Below are 19773 nucleotides of genomic sequence, written 5' to 3' on the forward strand. Positions count from 1 at the left end.
TCAATCCCTCCATATGATATAAACAAAATAGTTCAAGCTTGATGTTAAATATTAGAAACTCTATCAATTCACTCGATGAAAAATGTCGTGTACACTGCATTAAAGCAAGTTATATCACATTCAAATCCTTATTACTCAAACTTTCTTTTAAGATATAACACATGAAAATATCTCAATTTTTCTAGAAGAGACAAGAGATTTACTCCAAGCCTAGTTTTCACCGATTGAAGCTGTTGTGAGTAACATAGTCTTACCAACGTTGAGTCTTCCAATATAAATCTTCACATTACATCGATTTCCTTATAAATTAAGCGTTCTTTTAAGACATTACACATTGATATATCTTGAATTTCCCAATACTTACAAAATGATATGCATTTATTACGCTTTCCTCATTTTTAGGTATAACCAAAACTTGGATTACAACCGTTCTACATATCCGAATGTAAAATGACATATCACGTTGAAATCCTTATGAATTAAGCTTTCGTTTAAGATATCACGCATCAAAATATCTCAATCCCTCCATATGATATAAACAAAATAGTTCAAGCTTGTCCAAGCTTGATGTTAAATATTAGATACTCTATCAATTCACTCGATGAAAAATGTTGCGTACACTTCATTAAAGCAAGTTATATCACATTCAAATCCTTATTATTCAAACTTTCTTTTAAGATATAACACATGAAAATATCTCCATTTTTTTAGAAGAGACAAGAGATTTACTCCAAGCCTAGTTTTCACCGATTGAAACTGTTGTGAGTAACGCAGTCTTACCAACGTTGAGTCTTCCAATATAAATCTTCATATTACATCGATTTCCTTATAAATTAAGCGTTCTTTTAAGACATTACACATTGATATATCTTGAATTTCCCAATACTTACAAAATGATATGCATTTATTACGCTTTCCTCATTTTTTGGTATAACCAAATCTTTGATTACAACCGTTCTACATATCCGAATGTAAAATGACATATCACGTTGAAATCCTTATGAATTAAGCTTTCGTTTAAGATATCACGCATCAAAATATCTCAATCCCTCCATATGATATAAACAAAATAGTTCAAGCTTGTCCAAGCTTGATGTTAAATATTAGAAACTCTATCAATTCACTCGATGAAAAATGTTGTGTACACTGCATTAAAGCAAGTTATATCACATTCAAATCCTTATTATTCAAACTTTCTTTTAAGATATAACACATGAAGATATCTCAATTTTTCTAGAAGAGACAACAGATTTACTCCAAGCCTAGTTTTCACCGATTGAAGCTGTTGTGAGTAACGTAGTCTTACCAACGTTAAGTCTTCCAATATAAATCTTCACATTACATCGATTTCCTTATAAATTAAGCGTTCTTTTAAGACATTACACATTGATATATCTTGAATTTCCCAATACTTACAAAATGATATGCATTTATTACGCTTTCCTCATTTTTAGCTGTTATGAAAACTTTGATTACAACCGCTCTACATATCCGAATGTAAAATGACATATCACGTTGAAATCCTTATGAATTAAGCTTTCGTTTAAGATATCACTCATCAAAATATCTCAATCCCTCCATATGATATAAACAAAATAGTTCAAGCTTGTTCAAGCTTGATGTTAAATGTTAGAAACTCTATTAATTTACTCGATGAAAAATGTTGTGTAAACTGCATTAAAGCAAGTTACATCACATTCAAATACTTATTATTCAAACTTTCTTTTAAGATATAACACATGAAAATATCTCAATTTTTCTAGAAGAGACAAGAAATTTACTCCAAGCCTAGTTTTCACCGATTGAAGCTGTTGTGACTAACGTAGTCTTACCAACGTTGAGTCTTCCAATATAAATCTTCACATTACATCGATTTCCTTATAAATTAAGCGTTCTTTTAAGACATTACACATTGATATATCTTGAATTTCCCAATACAACCGTTCTACACATCCGAATGTAAAATGACATATCACGTTGAAATCCTTGTGAATTAAGCTTTCGTTTAAGATATCACGCATCAAAATATCTCAATCCCTCCATATGATATAAACAAAATAGTTCAAGCTTGTCCAAGTTTGATGTTAAATATTAGAAACTCTATCAATTCACTCGATGAAAAATGTCGTGTACACTGCATTAAAACAAGTTATATCACATTCAAATCCTTATTATTCAAACTTTCTTTTAAGATATAACACATGAAAATATCTCAATTTTTTTAGAAGAAACAAGAGATTTACTCCAAGCCTTGTTTTCACCGATTGAAGCTGTTGTGAGTAACGTAGTCTTACCAACGTTGTATCTTCCAATATAAATCTTCACATTACATCGAATTCCTTATTTATTAACCCTTCTTTTAAGATATTACACTTTCTTCCAGAAGAATGATCTAGAGAATGTTGAAAAATTAGCAAGAGAATGAAACGAGGAAAATGAGACTTTACAAACATGGGGAGCTTGAAAGAGACTCTAGACAACAGAAAGGGATTAAGGAGAAAGAAAGAAGACTGGAAAAAGAAAATGAGACATTGCAAAATGAGGAAGAGCACAAGTATTCTGGTAATAGAAGAAATAGACTTAATAGAGATTGGAAAAAAAGGGGAGACTATAAAAAGAAGGGAGACCAGAAAAATCCTGGTAATAGAAGAAAGAAACTGTACAGAGACTGGAAAGTGAAGAAGAATACTTAGCAGAATTCCGGAATATCATAAAGAAGTTTGTAATAGAATAAAGAGACTGGATAGACAAGAAAGAAACTGAGCGGAATACGGGAAGATTGGAAAAAGATTAATCGGACGAAGATTAATGGGCAGAAAGAAGGGAGACCAGAAAATTCTGACATTAAAAGAAAGGGCCTGAACAAAGATTGTAATTTGAAGATGGCAACTGGATAGAATGCCGTAAGACTGGAAAGAGACATGTAATAGAAGAAACAGACTGGAAAGAGGAAATGGGGACTTTGGAGAAAGAACGGAGATCAGAAAAATTCTAGTAATAGAGGTAAGATAGTCTCTTTCTGCTATTACCAACATTTTTACAAAGACTGGATAAAGAAGATGAATAGTGGGCAGAATGCTGGAAGACTTCAAGAGGTTTGTAGTAGATGAAAGAGACTGGACAGAATGATAGAAGACTGGAAAGAGGCTTGTGATATATCGTGAGTTTCCCAATACTTACAAAATGATATGCACCGTTATGATGGACTTCATCAGTCAACAGGAGCTAAGAAAAAGCTCTAAATTATTTTCAATGCCTATATTTTTATTGGAATAATATTTTAAAACTCATATAACTTTGTTTTTATTATCAATATTGAATACAATTATCAAATTAACTTTATTAATTTTATATTTAATCATCATCGGTACACTTTATTGGTCCACACCCTTCAAAGCACATTCCATTCTCTTCACAACTCTGTTCAGTGCATATAACTTTACATGGATAATAATCTTTATCTAATGGGCAAGAATTAGCTACAAAATGAAAAGAGTGAAAATAATTTTGGATTGGTAAAAGAAATTATTTCTTACGACAAATTGAGTCACTTCTCCAATTAACCACAACTCCCACATCGTTGCATTCTTGGGCATAAGCACCGATAGATTGGCAATAATAATCACTTCTTTCCGATTCAGGTAAACTTAGTTGTGATTTAGCATCGATTATGCATCTATTAAAGTAATCATCAACTGGTTTTAAGAATCTGCATTCTCTGAAAATGTTGGTGTAAAGAATGTTGCATTGATGCTCTGGAAACATTCCATTAATAGGCTGAAATTAAATCCATTAATTAGAATGTAAAGAAGGTTTAGAGAAAGTTACTGTTAATTCTGTTGATTTTCCGCAAGTTCTATCATTCGTGTTAAAATCAACAAACTCAGAGGGAGTTTCGATTCCAAGAATTTTTAAATCATTACTTGGATCGTTATCGTATTTTCCACATAAACCAAAATGCTCCTTTGATAACCACTCTTGAGAAAGGTGGATATGAACCCATCCATCTCTATTCCAAACAATCCTAACATCAAAATCAAGCACATCAATGAAAGTTGAAAGACCCATATCGGTTATGTTTAATTGGGTTAAATTGGTGCTTGAAAAGAAATCGTTTTGAGTGAAGAAAACGTTCTCTGTGTGACCAGAATTTGATCTGAATAAAATGGATAAACGTTGGATGCAAGAACCAGATGGGCAACTACCGGCCATAATGGTAACTCTAATAACTCCGCTATCTTCAAAGTTATGCTCGAATATGGTGTATTCGCAAAACCCGGTGAAGGTGTAAAAGGTTTCGTCGAAACTTCGAACGTGGATGTTTCCCCAAACGCTACATTTTTCCCAATGATCCGATTGTGGGGAACATTCCCAATGGCCATAAACACAAACGCATCTTTCGTTTCTGTTGTTGATGATTGCATCATCTGGGTGGCTAATACCTTGATGGAGACATGGGCAATCTTCTGGTTTTACGCATTTATTTAGTTCTGTGTCCATGATGTATCCCTGCATACATTCGCAACCAGATTGGCAACCATCAAAGTTAGGGCGTTCATTTAAATGGATATTCTAAAAAATAAATCTTGTATTATAATTAAAGCAAGATAATTAAAAATTAAATTTTACCCAACAATTTACTTCATTTATTCGTTTGCACCCTGAAAATACAAGAAAATCTTCGCGGTAACACTTATTTTCAAAATCCTCAAGACTTGGATAATCGATTAAATCTTCATCAGTAGCTGGTGTAATCGTCCATAAAGCATTTTCGCAAACACTAATCACAAAAATTAAAAATATCTTTTGGTTATTAATTAAAAATTCTTACTGTTTGTTATTTTTATCATCGCTGGTTTCAATAAAAGTAAAATTAGCCGGATATCTCGTATTATCCAAAACACACGGGCACTCAGCTATTTGAATACATTGATCATTATTATCCAAAGTTTGCCCCGGTGGGCAATTACACCCGTCGATACATCGAGATGTACAAGTTGGATTAGCTGAAATATCATCGCAACCCCTCGTGCAAGAATTACCACAAATTTGGTATTTTTGTCCCGAAGGACATTGAATGCCGCATTCAGGGATTTCTTCACGCCAATCAATCAAAATTCCTCTAGCGGCGCACATCTCACCTTGTTGGGCATAAAAATCACAAAGACAACTTGGACTCTACAAAATATTTTTCTTAAAATAACAACTATTAAGTATATGATGATATTTACATCATCAGGGCACATACACCCATCGAAAACGCACTCTTCGTAAGACGACTCAACATCATCGGAACATCCTTAAATTAATACTCATTTAGTTGTAAAAAATAATACAGATATAATTTAATTTACCTTCGAATAAGGGACTCTTTAAAACAGCACAATTTTTTTCTGAAATTGGTTTCATGGCAGGGTTAACATCACAAGGATGCGGGACGGGGTCTGTATTTACATTTTCAGAACCACAACTTCCCGGGACAACCCAAGAATGCCCGAATGTGTTTGCATCGTTGACGATTGTGCCATTTGGTAATGTAAAATCGTCTGATTGATCTTTGTTATATGTTCCAAAGAGACCCTAAAATTTCATTTTTTTTATAATAAATTATTAAAACATTGATTTTAAAATAGTTACATAAATATGACCCCTCATTGTTGTTGGAACGCTAACGGTGATTCTGTCATAGCCGCTCCACGAGATGCCAACATGATTTCTTAATGTTACTATTAAGAATTAAACAAAATTAAGATTAATAATGTAAACAGAAATAATTTTATACCTTGTGTAAATTGACTGCTTGGTCTGGATATTTGTATTCCGGAAACTGAGTGTGGGAGCCAACTGATTTGTTGATCGTTAATTCTGACAACGTGGTTTTGTTCTAATGAGATGATATTATTTTCTACCTCAATAATAACTCTGGCGCAATGTGATGGTAAAGCAGACTCATAATCTTTCTGAAAATAAATAAATTGTCTTTTGATTTATCATGGGATTGTTAAGAAAGAAATGAAAGTTTAACGAGTCTTGAAATCGATTAAAGAGACTGGCGGAAAGAAGGAGGCTTCTAATACTAGAATTACCAGAAAAATCCTGGTAATAGAAGAAAGAAACTGTACAGAGACTGGAAAGTGAAGAAGAATACTTAGCAGAATTCGGGAAGACCATAAAGAGACGCTTGTAATAGAATAAAGAGACTGGATAGAGAAGAAAGAGACTGACCGGAATACGGGAAGATTGGAAAAAGATTAATCGGACGAAGATTAATCGGCAGAAAGAAGGGAGACCAAAAAAATTCTGACATTAAAAGAAAGAGGCTGCACAGAGATTGTAATTTGAAGATGGCAACTGGACAGAATGCCGTAAGACTGGAAAGAGACATGTAATAGAAGAAACAGACTGAACAGAGACTGGAAAGAGGAAATGGGGACTTTGGAGAAAGAGCGGAGATCAGAAAAATTCTAGTAATAGAGGTAAGATAGTCTATTTCTGCTATTACCAACATTTTTACAAACATTGGATAAAGAAGATGAATAGTGGGCAGAATGAAGACTTTACGAGGTTTGTTATAGATGAAAGAGACTGGAGAGGGAACAAAAAGATTGGACAGAATGATAGAAGACTGGAAAGAGGCTTGCGTTAAAAAAAAGAAACTGGATAGAAACCGGAAAGAGGATTGTATTAGAAGAAATAGACTGAACAGAGGGAAAAGGAGACTTTGTAGCAAGAAGGAAAACCACAATAATCCTGAAACTAGAAGAAAGATATTGAACAGAGATAGGAGAGATAAGATGGAGACTGGCTAGAATGCCGTAAGGCTGGAAAAAGGTTTGTAAAAGAAGAAACAGACTGAACAGAGACTGGAAAGAGAAGAAACACTTTACAGAAAGAAAGGAGACCAGACAAATCCAAAATCCATCATTTTATTCTTGGCTTTCATTTAATATATCACCTGTTGCCTCTTTTGTTACATAACCAGTATAACGTATTCGTTTTCTATATTTTTATTCTTTACATTTTTGTTTTATCAACGCTTCCTTCACTATATGTATTCATATTACTCTTTTTTAAGTACTTCAATACTACTTTAATTTTTTTAATATCACTATTAGGCTGGAAAACTCAGAAGGAGATTTATAATAAAAGAATGAGACTAAACAGAGTCGGGAAATAGGAGGAGAGGACTTTTCAGAAAAAAAGGAAGCCAAAATATCCTAGTAATAAAAGAAAGACACTGAACGAAGATGCTGAAAGATTTTAAAGAAGTTTATACTAGAAGAAAATAGTCTCTTTCTTCCAGAAGAATGATCTAGAGAATGTTGAAAAATTGGCAAGAGAATGAAACGAGGAAAATGAGACTTTACAAACATGGGGAGCTTGAAAGAGACTCTAGATAACAGAAAGGGATTAAGGAGAAAGAAAGAAGACTGGAAAAAGAAAATGCGATATTGCAAAAATGAGGAAGAGCACAAGTATTCTGGTAATAGAAAAAAGAAGCTGAATAGAGATTGGAAAAAAGTGGGGACTCTATAAAAAGAAGGGAGACCAGAAAAATCCTGGTAATAGAAGAAAGAAACTGTACAGAGACTGGAAAGTGAAGAAGAATACTTAGCAGAATTCCGGAATATCATAAAGAAGTTTATAATAGAATAAAGAGATTGGATAGACAAGAAAGAAACTGAGCGGAATACGGGAAGATTGGAAAAAGATTAATCGGACGAGGATTAATGGGCAGAAAGGAGGGAGACCAGAAAAATTCTAACATTAAAAGAAAGAGGCTGAACAGAGACTGTAATTTGAAGATGGCAACTGGACAGAATGCCGTAAGACTAGAAAGAGACATGTAATAGAAGAAACAGACTGAACAGAGACTGGAAATAGGAAATGGGGACTTTGGAGAAAGAACGGAGATCAGAAAAATTCTAGTAATAGAGGTAAGATAGTCTATTTCTGTTATTACCAACATTTTTACAAAGACTGGATAAAGAAGATGAATAGTGGGCAGAATGCTGGAAGACTTTACGAGGTTTGTAATAGATGAAAGAGACTGGACAGAATGATAGAAGACTGGAAAGAGGCTTGTGTTAAAAGAAAGAAACTGGATAGAAACCGGAAAGAGGAAAGGAATCGTTGCAGAAAGGAGGGAGGCCGGAAGAATTCTGGTAATAGAAGAAAAATACTGTACAAAGACTGGAGTGGGAAGAGAGAGACTGAATAAATGCTGGAAGACTGGAAAGAGGCTTATATTGGAAAAATTAGACTGAACAGAGAGAAAATGAGACTTTGTAGCAAGAAGGAAAGCCATAATAATTCTGAAATTAGAAGAAAGATATTGAACAGAGAGATAAGATGGAGACCGGCTAGAATGCCGTAAGGATGGAAAAAGGTTTGTAAAAGAAGAAACAGACGGAACACAGACTGGAAAGGGACGAAACATTTTGCAGCAAGAAAGGAGACCAGACAAATCCAAAATCCATCATTTTATTCTTGGCTTTCGTTTAATATATCACCTGTTGCCTCTTTTGTTACATAACCAGTAAAACGCCTTTATTTTCTATATTTTTATTCTTTACATTTTCGTTTCATCAGCGCTTCCTTCACTGTATGTATTCATATTACTCTTTGTGTACCGCTTTAGTATGCGTTGTTTATGTATCTAGGCTGTCTGCAGCACTTTTATATTACGAACGTTTACGTGTTCTGACCTTTCGTATTTTCTCTTATAACCACTTGATCCTCTTTCTACACTTATTTGAGCTCTATATTTTATCGAGTCCAATTTCGTAAAGATTCTTAACCATCGCGTAAGTACTTCTAATCCTACTTTAATTTCTACTACTCACTATTGCATCTCCATAGTTAGTAGTTCATTTATCTTCATGTTGTCTTTTACTTCTCCTACAGACCTTGTCCGCTTTCTTGTGTGCTTCTTTATAGATTTCTTCCCTTAGGCATGTTTGTCGTTTCGTATATTATATATAAGCATCATCTCTTTGCGTTATGTTGTCTCTATATTCTTTGCCTCTATGATCTTTGTTGTTCTTTGTCTTTACATCTAATGGAGTATTAGTTGAATGTTCCGGATTACCAATGCTCCCCACAACTCTACTCAGGCTGATAACAATGCTAAGTGCTTGGACTAAATGACCTAGAAAATATTGTAAATACGTTACTTTGAGCCAGTACACGAAGGCTACCGAGAAGAATATAACTAAGATAACCCTCTGGATTTATACGTCCATAAGTCGACCAATGCCAACTTATGGTGGTCTAAATCTTCAAAATATATCGGATAATGTGACTATATATACACCCATCATTATCTTCCCATTCCAACACATTATCTTATAACTAATTATAAGCCCGAAGTTCAAGCGATGTCATGAATACCGCTTCCCCCACTATCCGTGATAGGAGAAAAATTTTCTTTGAAGCTATATGAGTGATGGGCTCTGAGTGATGATATGAGTGAAGCTATATGAGGTCGCTTGTAGCCGAGACTGTACAATTACCAGCGCCCTGGTCATAAACAACCTTGACTAAATAAGAGCGGAAAATTTGTGACATTATCTAATTAAGGCGATGTCATTTGCGGCCGAAGCGCTACAATTGATATTATAACTATATATTATTGGATAAATACAAAATATTGCAGAATCTCGACTAGAAGCGATGTCCACTTAACTTTAAATGGAAATTGCACGACCATGACTGTTTAAGCCGAGGTCGTTTGCGACTGAGGTTTAGTAGTTGATACCACATCGGTATGGCATCGTACAACACATATTGCATTAACTTCAGATGAAGAATGAATGATTTCATGTGGTTAAGCCGAGGTCGCGTGCGGTTAAGGCGTTACGCTTGATATTGAATTGAACAACAAAATTTGTCGCGCCTCGGTAGTAAATGAACCCGGCTCAACCACGCTTTGCTTGAAATTAAGCCGAAATAAGTTGAAAATTAAGTTGAAAATAGTTTTCGATGGGCAAATGAACTCGCCTCAATCACGTTTTCTCTGAAACTATGTTGAGGTCGCTTACGACCGAGGTACACAGACAGGTTCGTCTATAACACAGAACATCAAATTCAAGCGATAGAAAAAATATCTTCAGAATGCCCTCAAGCTATTGCTGATTATGAATTGATTGGAAAAGGCAGAGAAAACGCAAAGGTTGTTAGAAAGAGAGGATTAGGACGACCTTCTGCTACAGCAAGATACCTTCTAAACGTCGGCGATCATCTGCCGGTAGAGGGAACTTCTCGTAGAAAATGCCATAGATGTTCGCTGCAGAAAAAAGAATTTCGAACGAAGACCTTGTGTACCATGTGCCATATACCGTTATGTAAAAATTGTTTCATTCCGTTCCATACATAATATTTCATTAGTTTGTAAGTAATATTGTGTTTTTGAATAAAGCTTTTGCAACTGTTAGGACAGTGATGGCGAACCTATGACACGTGTGTCAGAGGTGACACGCGAATTGATTTTGAATGACATACCTCCATTGAGACAAGAAATTCCATAATTCAATTTATATTAATTAGTTAATTAGGTTTCATAGTTAGGTTAGCTAGTTTAGCAGATCAGAAAGTTACATCTTTCGTGATTTTTTTATTTTACCAGCCGCCTAATGAAAATCAAAAAAATAAAAAAGATTGGATGATAACAAGTGCGGAAGTACCAGTAGCCGACCTTTCCAAGATATATGGACAGAGATGTACGGAATTGTCGACAGAAACAACAGAGCACTTTGAAACTACTCATTGTGAGCTCTTGAAGAAAACTATGAATTTCTATCAAATTCCATCGTTAAATTTGTAAAAAACTCTACCAATTTAGTATATTGTTTACTAAGAGTTTTGAAAATTTTTACACGTCTAGTTCAAAAGGTTCGCCATCACTGTCATCATTTCAAGTATGCAACCAATATCACAGTATAATTTAATAGTATATATATAATACGCGATTTGCGTATTGCAATACCAATACTGTGATATTGGTTGCATACTTACAATGATGGCGTCGGGTACGATAATTAATTAACACTGTGTATGTCTAACACAGTGATGGCGAACCTTTTGAATTGGACGTGTCAAAATTTTGAAAACTCTTAGTAAACAATATGCTGCCGTGTAATATATAAAAATTTTAATAAGTATTTGGAATTTTCAGATAAAAAAAGATTTATTTTTTGCAGTATTTAACCCAAAGAATAACATCTCACAGTAATACGTTGAAGAATATATTGTTAATAACGCCATTGTTAGATTCTTTATGTTACTAAATGTTACTGTCAGATAATCTGTTCTAAGCATTCAAAATTTCTAGTTCGTAGTTGCACTCTTCTTCATTATTTAAACGATTCCGCTCCAAATTTTTAAGCTTCACGCTTAACTCAACGAATATTTGAAATCATATATTGAAAATCATTTAAATCTAAAGTATTGTAAGTAACTACATCCGGATATTTAATAATTTTAATGTTCTCTTCCAGGCTTCTAAATTGGTTAAATCTTTCGCTGAACTGTTCAGATAATGAATTTATTATATTCTCGCTTATGGAGAGGTCGAGCAGTGATAAAATTAACAACTTATGTTACATCAGACATTACATTATTCAGTTATGAAAATCCTGTTTTAGCACACAATACCTCCTGAAGGATAATGCAATAGAATGGTACAATAAGATCTCTAACAGTTTCCATAAACAATTTCACGAATCCCACATCTTTTCCAACCATATTTTGTGCCCCATCTGTTATGACATGACCGACACAATTTTAAAGATATTAATGCTTAAGTCACTGAGCGTTTCTATAACAAGCTTACATACATATTTCGTTTTCTGATGTACTTATTGGCACTGATTCTAACTTTATCAACTCTTCTCTCATAGTAAGGACATCAGAATATCTCGCAATAATGGTCAACCGAGCATTTGATGTGATGTTAATGGTTTTATCAAGAGAAATCGAAAAATAGTTAGAATTATTTAAGTCTTTTTTTTAGTTGATGTTGTACGTTTTTATTAAGATGTATTATTCTTTCTTTCTTTTCTATGGAATAAGCAACATAATAACTTGCTGATGCTAAATTGGTAGAGCTTTTTACAAATTTAACGATATATCACAGTATAATTTAATAATATATAATACGCGATTTGCGTATTGCAATACCAATACTGTGATATTGGTTGCATACCAATGCCATCATTGCAAGATGGCGTCGTGTACGATAATTAATTAACACACTGTATATGTCCCAATTTAAAACACTGGTGGGACAATATGTGACAGAGTTAATTTGATTTTAGATTAATAAAAAAAATGGAGGAGTCTTTGCAGACCCTTAATATGCTATATTGACTCCTATATATCCGCTATATAGCGCTATATCCACAGCATTCGAGAAGTTATCTACGTGCTACATTTTACTCTTATCCCAAAACCAACAGCAACTCAATATAGCCCTTTAGCCCTTTCCATCACTCTTTTCAGTTGCGATCCTTGTATCTCGTCTCCCGCGATTGACTAACACATAGTAGATGGAGGGTTAGAGCAGGCGTTGGTTCTTCCTGTCCTGGATGGGTTTTAAACCATTCTCTTTGGCCATCCATTGTGGTAACAACCGATGTTGTAAATGTGATACGAAGACAAAAAAATTTCTGTGGGTTCGGACTAATTTCAATAATAGCTTTCTCAATCAAGTCAGTATTGAAATGAAAATCACAACTAGTTTAATGTTTTAAGTCTGCCTTGACTTGAATTAAGAACCATATTTTGGTTATCATACTTACCACAAATGCATTCGATCTTCGTATAAAATGATCACATATAATATCAAATCCGTTCCCTCTAACAACATAATAAGAACATTTTCCCATAAAATCGTACTTTCTTCCATCGAAAGTGGTGAAATGAGGATCTCCCCAACATCCTCCTTCGTCAGTACAAATTTTCTAAAAAAAATTAGCAATAATTCTTATTGATATTAAATTTGAAACCTAAGAACATACTTCTGTGCATTGCCATTGCCCGTTTTCACAAACACATGTATTACATTCTTGAGGAGGCAAATCTGGGACAGATGACCCAGGTTCGTACCATTTCCCATCTCGATAACACGGACAATCTTCAGCATAAATACATTTCCCTTCGTGAAGTTTCATACCCGGTGGGCAATAACAACCTTCTTCACAACTATGTTGTGATGAATGTTCGATTTTATCATCTCCGCAAGATATTTGTCCATCATTTGGGGCACATGGATAAAATTTTTTATCGATATTTGTGCAATTAATTGCTAAAAAGTAAATTAAAATAACTTGATGAGATTGAAAATGTTATCTTACGGCATAAATCTTCATCTCTCCAATCCGTAGCTGTATTTGTGTTAACATTGCAAGTTTTAACAAAGGCATCTAACATATCGCACATACATTCCCTTCGATTAAGAAGTTTGCATTCGCAATATAACGAAATACAAATATCTCGGAAATCAACCGAATAATCCCAACATTCTGAGAATTGTTTCAACGCGAAAAGATCGGTGCAATAATTTAAAGCTTCTGCGTTTAAATTATCGTCATCCCCACAATCGTTTTCGAAAGGTTCGGTTTTACAAAGATCTAAAAAAAATTAATTAATAACAATAAGGAATGATTCTAATATTGTTTTTACCTAAAGTCCAACTATTTGCGTAACAAATTTGGGAGTCTGTTGTATTTCCATCTGCTGTTATCAGATCGTTATCGGCGCAGCCATCATTGTTTCCACAAAAACCTATCATTTTATGATCGAAATTTTCGTTATCTTGCACTATTTGAACCGTCTAAAATGAAAGAATTAGATTTGGGTTAAAAATATTAACATTATTTACATTTCCATCGAATCTAATTCGCATCCCAATATCATTGAGTTCGATAACAACCATTCTTCCAGGTTTTGAAATAATTAATTCATCAAAATTATGTGGGATGTTGTATTCAAATCCATCTTTTGTAAAATGAATCAAAGATTCTGATATAGTTAATGTATAAATATTCCCGGAATATTTAATTTGTAAAGCTGTTGGATCTCTCAATAAATTAACGTCTAATTTTGCAGATTCAATCGATACCAATTTGTATTCACACGTTGATTCAAAATTATAAACGTTTCCATCGAAAGTTTTTACGTGGATTTCACCGAAAACGACGCAATCCGAAATTTCCTTATTTAAATAAATTAATTAATTAAAAAGTTATTGATTGAAATATTCTTACATTTCTTTCGCATTCTTTAGTGGTTTTTGTAGATTGAATTGCACTAACAATAAGATTAATAGTTGATAATATAAAAACTAATTTTAAAGTTTTCGCTAGCATTTTGATTGATACTGAAACGAGAATATCTGTGATCTCGTTTATATAGTGCAATTTCGGTGTTTATTTCAATAAAGGTGATGGGTATTTGTTGGTTTATAACGTAATTGTGCGTTCATTCGGGAAATTTATAAGATAAAAAGATTGGAATAGGATCTTTAAGGTGTAATAAATACGAGGATTAATCTATGAATGTCTCACAGGAAATAAAATATATCTTTCGTTTTGTTATCGAGGCTTATAAGTATTTATTTTGGATTAAATGAAGTTTAAACATTGGAATTCTAGGAAACTTTTTTAAATAATATGTTATTTTATTCAACCAACAAATTTTTAATCGCTCTTTTAAACATATTATTAAACACCTTATTTTAAAAAGTGCGTTTTCTTTGAAGTCTTTTTTATCATTCAATAATCGAAAAGTTTTCTATGGCTCATATATTCATGGTTAGTTCAATAAGGACATAAGAAACTTGAGAAATAAACTTCAATTGATCCCTGTATAAGCAACATCCGCGACTTGTTACGAAACAAATGTTGAATAAACATAAAAAAGTTGACAAAAATTATATAAAAAACTCTAAAAATATACAGAAGGCAACTTGGGCAGTAATTTCTTCAAGCAATCCCACAAAGAAAAGGGGCCCATACATGGTGATGCAAAACTGAAGCATCTTTGCATGCGAGCAAATGTGAAACGTAAATGATGGAACACACGGTTCAAATTTGCTTGTCAATTTTAGTAACAGTTTCATAGTGAGTTGCGACTTGTTAACTATAATGAATGTAATACGGCAACATCATTTATATTTAATTGCTACTGCTATCGCAATAGTAGTGAAGAAGAAGAAAGAAAGCAAGAGATCGAAATGGGTAAAAAATTAGCTGAAAAACGGAAACAGTATTCTCATATATTATACAGCAAGACGATCGAAAATACTCGTTAATACGAGACGTATTAATATATTTTATTGTCGTAATAAACCATTACTACAAAACGTCATTGAATACACAAGAAATAAAAATGAAATATCAATAATACAAATATACATTTCATGGCAATTACACACTAAACATTACGCATTAAAATGGTGAGACTGAACTATCGTGAGATATTCCTCGCACGAATAGAAAACGTTTTCCATCAAATATTCTTTTATTTTCCTCTTAAGCCGTTGCCTAGACAGCGCAGTCTGCTACGGCGGTAGTTCGTTGTACAGTTTTGGACCCCAGTAATCCACATACTTTTGCGTTGATGCAATTCTGTGGTACGGTACCTGGTATTGGTGTCGTGATCTTGTCAGATAGCTATGGGTACCACCATTGGAGGGAAAACTGTCTCTGTTAGCATGAACATGCAGCAATGCCGTAAGTATATATATGCTTGGTAAGGTAAGTATATTCTCATATTTAAAGTAGTTCTTACAACTTTCGTCTGTTCGCAGCCCATACAGCACCCGCAATGCCCTCTTCTGTAGTCGGAAGATCCTCAGGAAATCAGATGCCCTACCCCAGAAAAGAACACCATACGACGCCTTCGAGTGAAAAGATGCAAAGTATGACAACCTGGCTGCCTGGTGAGTGGCTACTTGTTTTAGTCTTCGTATTGTAAAGATAGCAGAAGTCAGCCTAGTCCTCAGATGCTTCAAGTGCACTGCCCACGTCATTCCGCTGTCTAGATGCATATCCAGAAATTTTACAGTTGTAGATTCCCTCCCACGTCGAGTAATCTCCAACACTATATATTCTGTTTTTTCACTGTTTAGTTTGAGCAGATTATTACTGAACCATTCTTGAGTGGACAATATTGCTTCTTGTGATTTAGCCATCAAGTTATCCTTTGTAGTGTCCTTTAATACGATGGATATATCATCAGTATATAAATATGTCTCTTCAATAATGTTGCAAGGCAGATCATTAATATATATAATAAACAGGAGAGGTCCTGAGGAACACCATGTTTGATTTTTACACTACACGATCTATTACCATTATACTCAACATATTGTTGTATGTCCATCTAATAAGATCTTATTAAATTTAGTTGTAGACCTCTAATACCATAAAACTGAAGTTTACTCAGGAGAATGGAGTGGCTGATGGTATCGAATGCCTTGCTGAGGTTCAGCAGGTCGATCTGAACCACAGTTTGCTCATCATGTGCTTTCGTTATAAAGGCAATTACTTCAGAAACAGCCGTCATTACCGATTTGCCTGATTGGTACCCGTGCTGACCGGTCGCAAAATATTTATTGGTCTTAAAGTATTCCACCAACCTTCTTGCTATTAATCTTTCAAATATCTTGGAGATAATGGGTAAAATTGATATAGGTCTTTAATTGTTATAGTCCTTTTTATCACCCTTCTTATATAATAGGAGGACTCTCGCTGTCTTGAACTCTGAAGGAAAAATTCCATCGCTGACAAATTTATTGAACATAATAAGATAGACCGCACACTGTTCTATTACCGACTTTATTATATTGTTTGTTAAGCCATATGTGTCAGCTGTGCCGCTGCTCTTAATTTGATCTACTGTTGTTATTATTTCTGTTGTTGTTATTGGTCTGAAGAAAAAAGAATTTATATTTGTCACATTTAAGTTTTTGAGATAGCGATCAAGAGAGTTAATTGACGGGATACCATTCACGATACCCTCAACCACCTCTACAAAGTGTTTCTTGATGTCCACAACGTCGAGAGATACAAGACTACTATTTGAGCCACTGATTTATTACCTTCCATATTGCACGTTGTTTGTTACCAGCATTGTTTGCCTGAAACAAGGTGTTTTTAAGGAATATGTCGAGATTCGAGTATTTTTAATTGTCGTGTTGTATATGGCTAGACTGCTTAAAAATTTTCACTAGCAACTGGTAACCCTCAACCTTTTTATTTCAATACATCCTTGCATAACGTCTTCTTGCTAACGAACAGCAAATTTGAATAATACGCTTGCGAAAATCAATTTAAAACAGAAGAATGGCATAAACTGTTTTCACACAGCTTGCACACGACGAGCAGTGCAAAATCAAACTCAGCCAGATCTTATCGTGCTATGCCTAGACCTGACAGCGCTATCAGTTTTGGAGCATAGACGATCACATTTGCTCCTGTTTATTAGCTCTGCGTGCAAATATGACTGTTTTACATCACAGTGTATAGGCCGGTAAACAATAAAAATCGTCATTAACTTCACTAACACCTACCGATTTTAATGCGTATTTTATAGCATCAACTATTTGCTTAATTGCAGAGGTAGTAAATCCTGTGGATGACATGTAGGTCGGCCCACTTTTCCGATTTAGAGAAATATCTTACATCGAATTGCGAGATATCATTCGTAATTTATTAAACATATAAAGAATTTGATAGTTGGTCCACTATGTAATCTAATAAATCAATGTATTAACCCTTTGTGTCCCGACGGTACGTTAAAGTACCGGTAGTTTTAAACACTCATTTTAAACTGTAGTCATCTATTCGGCTCATTTTGCGCTGTCGGTACTTTCTACTATACAAGAAGAAATCTGTATAAAAAATAACGCAATCCGCATTGTAGGGTTTTTAGGTATATTTTAAACTTATTCATCCAGATGTGAGGTTAGAAGTTTAGTGAAAAGTGGTGTTGCTGAATTTTGTTGTCCAAAAAACATAAAAGTACCGTCAGAATAATAAGAGGTACAATATTGAGATTGACGTAAAAATGAACCAAGCGAATACAGATACATTTTGGTACTTAAACAAAGCTTTGATTGATGAAGAGGTTGAGGTTGAAAAAGTTTGTGTTGAATTACAAAATATCCCGTTGGATAATTCTGAACAGACAGACATAGAAGATGACATTGTTATTACTAGTGCTAGTGAGATACCTATGCTAGAAGATGAACAAATAGAACACCAACTAATCAAAATGAGGAAGGTGACACTGAAGTAGTAGAAATACGTGGCAAAAGGCCCAAGAAGAACAACAAGGCAGAAATTGATAGAAAACTGAGAAAACGGGAAAAACAGGTTATTGATACGATTATCCAGAAGGAATACATATTATTTTCTAACACTGATGGATAACTGTGTGAAAGATATTACCTTTCAAAGTAATTTGTACGCCACCCAAAGGAATAAATCGTTAAACTTGAAAGAAGAAAAGTTGCTGTGTTTCTTTGGCATAAATTTCTTAATGAGTTATCATAGTTTGCCAAGCTATAAACTTTTCTGAAGTAATGCTGAAGAGTTTGGGTGTACTACTTGCCATATGACCAATGATAACAGCATTATTCCCACGAACAATACGGATAAACTATACAAGATCCGTCCGTATCTTCAAACACTTAACCGTCAGTTATCCAGTTATCATCATGGAACTAAGCAGTTGGCTATGGACAAAGGGAGATCAAGTATGAAACAATTCAATGCCATGAAGCCCATAAAAAGGGGTTATAAACTCTGGTGCTTAGCAGATAAGAAAGAGTACATAAAGAAATTTGATGTGTATCAGGGAAAATCTCCTGAAACTGAAGAAAAATTATGGATTAGGTGTAAAGATTGTCCTGATTTATTTTAATAACTTTTTTACAAGTATCCGTCTTTTGGAAAAACTGAAAATTAAGAAAACCTTAATTGTGGATCAATAAGGTCTCACAAAAATGGTGCACCAAAAAATTTGATAGATGATAAACGAACGAAAAGAGGAGATTATGATTACCGGATCTCAAATTTCGATATAAGTTATTACAAATGAAAGGACAGTAAGTACGTGAAATTTTGCTCTAATTTTCATGGATCAGAAGAGACCACCGTAAAAACGAAGCAAAAGAATGGAACGAAAATTGATGTGCGCTGTCCTTCAGTCGTTGATGATTACAATAAAAACATGGGTTCGGTAGATCATGCCGATCAACTTCGACAAGTGTATGCAATCGACCGCCGTTCCAAGAAGTGGTGGCACGGGCTTTTCTTTGGTTTTACAGATATATTCTTTTGTCATATATTCTGAATGTGAAGAGGAAAGGACGACGCTATTAGATTTTCATCGTTCTGTAGCTACAGGTCTAATAAATAAATATACAAATTTACTGCGTCCACGAAGATGTCGTAGCGCAAAAAGACGAAAGTACGGCTATTCTGTTACTGACGGCGTAAGACTTGGGAACCGTGGTACGCAATGGATTACTTTTGGAAAAGAAAGAGGAAGGTGTGAAAACTGCTCTGCCAAAGCTATATTCAGTCCAGACCCCACTCAAAATGGACTGCACACAATGTTTATTTTGTTGTAATGAAAGAAAGAACTGTTTTTCTGAATATCATAATGTGACTTAGCTAAAGCAACTGTTACTTATTTTCTAACGTAATAAAAAATATATTATTTTCATATTAGTAATAAAGGTTTTTGTATATTGCAACATCA

General features: G+C 34.1%; 1 protein-coding gene across 1 annotated transcript; it reads right to left on the reverse strand.

The window, feature by feature from the left end:
* Positions 1-3286: 3286 nt before the first annotated feature.
* LOC111420603 (von Willebrand factor-like) lies at positions 3287-14529 on the reverse strand. The gene is made up of 15 exons (XM_023053621.2): positions 14268-14529; positions 13883-14215; positions 13684-13834; positions 13356-13631; positions 13020-13306; positions 12801-12962; positions 5783-5960; positions 5638-5726; positions 5355-5580; positions 5232-5299; positions 4832-5178; positions 4630-4780; positions 3829-4572; positions 3537-3777; positions 3287-3479 (listed from the first exon to the last, which is right to left on the reverse strand). The coding sequence occupies exons 1-15, from the start codon at positions 14367-14369 to the stop codon at positions 3355-3357; spliced, it is 3480 nt and encodes a 1159-aa protein (XP_022909389.2). The 5' UTR covers positions 14370-14529; the 3' UTR covers positions 3287-3354.
* Positions 14530-19773: the final 5244 nt, after the last annotated feature.

Source organism: Onthophagus taurus, chromosome 3, assembly GCF_036711975.1.
Source record: "Onthophagus taurus isolate NC chromosome 3, IU_Otau_3.0, whole genome shotgun sequence".
Classification (NCBI taxonomy): domain Eukaryota; kingdom Metazoa; phylum Arthropoda; class Insecta; order Coleoptera; family Scarabaeidae; genus Onthophagus; species Onthophagus taurus.

Bases quoted from the DNA above. Each gene is read 5' to 3' on its own strand.
- LOC111420603 (XM_023053621.2), bottom strand. From the start codon at position 14,369: ATGCTAGCGAAAACTTTAAAATTAGTTTTTATATTATCAACTATTAAT. The intron at 5,961-12,800 runs GTAAGTATGATA...ATTTATTTTCAG, and splicing joins GAAGATCGAATGCATTTGTG to AAAGATTATGAGTCTGCTTT. The intron at 5,581-5,637 runs GTAACTATTTTA...ATGAAATTTTAG, and splicing joins CAATGAGGGGTCATATTTAT to GGTCTCTTTGGAACATATAA.